We start from the raw sequence: 3,377 nt of genomic DNA on the forward strand, positions 1-3,377 counted from the left end.
AGAGCTACTAATCCTATACATACATATATATAAGATCCTCACTACTAGAAAACACACTAGAGCTACTAATCCTATACATACATATATATAAGATCCTCACTACTAGAAAACACACTAGAGCTACTAATTATATATATATATATATACAAGATCCTCACTACTAGAAAACACACTAGAGCTACTACTTCTACCCGAAAAACATCAGCAGTAGAAGAAGAAACAACTAAATAAAAGCGATCTTGAGGAGCTGGATTCAGTAATCAATATTAATCTCCTCTGATTACTTGGATGAGGCATATCGATTTTGCACTAATTTATACAAAATTAATAGATCCTACTCCATAGTACAATTAAGACTGTATATAAAAAAATAGTTTGTTCAGGTAAACTCAATAAATAACTCAATGTGGATTTGCTCTAAAACAATCAACCAACTCTTCCCTTCATTCATGTTCCAACGATCTAAGTGTGCTTTCAATGTCAGAAGAAACAAGAGAATTCGCCTCTCCTAAATATTCTTTTGGCTTCTTCAGATAACTAGTTACTGAGACACAGGACTAAGGGCGAAAAATTCAGTGGAATAAAGGAAGCTTTTTAAATATTGATTCTAAATTTTGTCACCTTTAATAGATGATATCCATACATACCTCGCTATATCCGACTTCCACTCGGATCTCGCTTTGTATGTTTTAAGCCCCCCCCCTCCCCAGTGGCATAGCGGTGTGTCTGTGGACTAACAATGCTAGAAAAGAAACTGGGTTTCGATACCAGTGGTGGACAGAGCACAGATAGACCATTGTGTAACTTTGTGCTTTTGCTTCCAACAAGCAAACAAACTTGTATGTTTTAAAGTGACATTTTCATTCGGTATCGAATAACGTCGCGTTGATATAACATAAATATTTTAATCGGTTTTTGTGATATTATTTTACAAGTTGGGCCGACAGAATTCATTGTTTCATCTAGTGTTTGATTTTAAAATGATACTAAGCCTCGTGGACTATGCGAACATACAAAATGCTATCTTATAACTATATCGAAGTCATTATTCAATTGTGGAGCAATTTTATATTTTAAGATATAAAAAGTGAGAAATTATTTATTTCATTCTGGTTTGTTTGTTTGTAATTAAGCACACAGCTACACAATGGGCTATCTGTGCTCTGCCCACCACGGTTATCGAAACCCTGATCCTAGCGTTGTAAATCCGCAGACATACCGCTGTGCCACTGGGGGGGGGGGGCTATTTCATTCTTCTATTTTTTTTAGCTAATTATTTACTGTTCCAGAGTTCAGCTCGGATATAGCTGCCGATTAGGCTTAGCCAGCGTGGTATTCTCAGATAACACTGATTTCTTCCAAGATAGGTCCACAAAATACAAGGAGATTCGTCAAGACTTTTATCACAAAGAAATTCTGTATTTTATTACTTTTTTAAGTTCACAAAAACGGTGTATGTGTACTTATTTGTCACGTTTAGTGGAGAGCTCTCTAGATTTTTCCCGGCCTTACCTCAGTTGAGATTTTGGATCGGACTGAATAAGCAACACATTGACTTCAAACTGACCCATAGCGATATGCGCTACTTACGTATTAATCATTCCCATTCAAAAATAAGGGATTTCATAACCTCAAAACATCATTTGATTAATAGTAAAAAAGACAGTTGTCTAACTTCACATGCTATGTATAACTTTACACTTATTTTTCTCACGGGAGAACAATAGAGTTTTATCTTAGATGAATGACATAAAGAAATAGATAGCTAGAGCGAAAGCAACTCAAAGATCTTCTTCACCAACAAGTCACGTGGAAACTGCATATACAGCTGCACAAATGAAACGTTTTGAAAAGGTCCTGTGTTAAAGTAAAAAGGTATAAAACACGTAGTATGCCTGTATACGATATGGGATTAGCTGAAATCATGGATTGTTTTAATACCAGGAAGAAGTGGGTCTTCAGCGAATTGGACTGTTTGGTTCAAGCAACTTCACATAATTACGTTGTTAAAATAAAGTTATTATTACTGTTCTCCTTCCCAATGGCTCAGAGCTCAAATTCGAATTTCGATACCCGTGATGGGCAGAGCACAAATAGCCCAAATTGTGTAGCTTTGTGCTTTACAACAATTTTTTTTCTATAAAACCATGAATACTTAATTTCTTAATCAAACTGTGAGCCAATTCCAAAATAATTAATTTAACAACTCATTTCTTCAAAAATGTGTCTCAAATGTACAGAAACTGAGAACATTTTGGAAGATTTTCAACAATTATGAGAGGCTTCAAGAATATAGGACAACCATAACTAAAGAAAGCATTGGATCTTTGGGGTGGAAAAATGTTTTAAACAATCATGCACGTGACAAAGTAACTCAACGTAAGTCCTTAAATTTACCGCTGACCCACAGGGGAACTGATGGCATGTTAGGATCAGCTTGATGCGGAAATTAAAGAGTGTGCTATCGAAGAAGCGCGGCCGGGCATAGCCAGGTGGTTAGGGCGCTCGACTCGTAATCTGCCAGACGCGGGTTCGAATCTCCGCTCCACCAAATATGCTCGCCCTTTCAGCCATGGGGGCGTTATAATGTTACGGTCCATCCCACTATTCGTTGGTAAAAGAGTAGCCCAAGAGTTGGCGGTGGGTGGTGATGACTAGCTGCCTTCCCTCTAGTCTTTCACTACTAAATTAGGGACGGCTAGCGCAGATAGCCCTCGTGTAGCTTTGCGCGAAATTCAACACAAAGAAACAAACTAGCTAACTAAATTACACTGTATATTTTAATCGATATTGTGTTATTTAAGTTAAAGAATATTGAATATTTCAGGCAATGGTGTGTTTCTGCAACTTTTAGAGCATTACAGTGAACCACAGCTGTGACAAGACGTTTGCCTAAGAAGGTAGATCACCGATTTATTTATTTATTTTTGTTATCTATTGAAACAGTGATTTTTCTCCTCATGGACCAGAGGGCAACCAAACAACACGTAAACCTGAAAAACAACAACAAAGAAAATTACTCGGAGCGGTCAGGCTGTAGTAGTGCTAGTGAAAGTAATCGGAAGATATCGTCTTGTACAGAACATCACAGACATCCAGTCAAACATGACCGAGTCATCAGGCACAGAGAAATCCAAATTTTCAGAAATCTTGTTTTGGGTAAATAATTCATATTATTTTGAAAATTTGGAGAGAAAAAAAATGTCTAGAGGATAATAACTGAAACCAAACTATCAATGATTTATATATATATATTATATAAGGCGAGCGAAACTCGTGAAACCATTTTCAATCGTTTGGCAAGGTAACTTTAGCGCCAAATTATCACGTTGTTAATTTTTTCAGTAGTATTTAGTAACATGGAAAAAAAAAAAAAG

The 3,377-nt window shown here is 36.5% G+C and overlaps 1 protein-coding gene across 1 annotated transcript in view; it reads left to right on the forward strand.

The window, feature by feature from the left end:
- Positions 1-3,377, forward strand: part of LOC106456908 — a 52,694-nt gene that overhangs the window by 42,770 nt on the left and 6,547 nt on the right. The window contains exon 7 of the mRNA XM_022382698.1: positions 2,947-3,159. Coding sequence (XP_022238406.1) covers positions 2,947-3,159 — 213 coding nt within the window. The remainder of the gene's footprint in view (positions 1-2,946; positions 3,160-3,377) is intronic.

The sequence above is a fragment of the Limulus polyphemus genome, unplaced genomic scaffold (genome assembly GCF_000517525.1).
Source record: "Limulus polyphemus unplaced genomic scaffold, Limulus_polyphemus-2.1.2 Scaffold271, whole genome shotgun sequence".
Classification (NCBI taxonomy): Eukaryota; Metazoa; Arthropoda; class Merostomata; order Xiphosura; family Limulidae; genus Limulus; species Limulus polyphemus.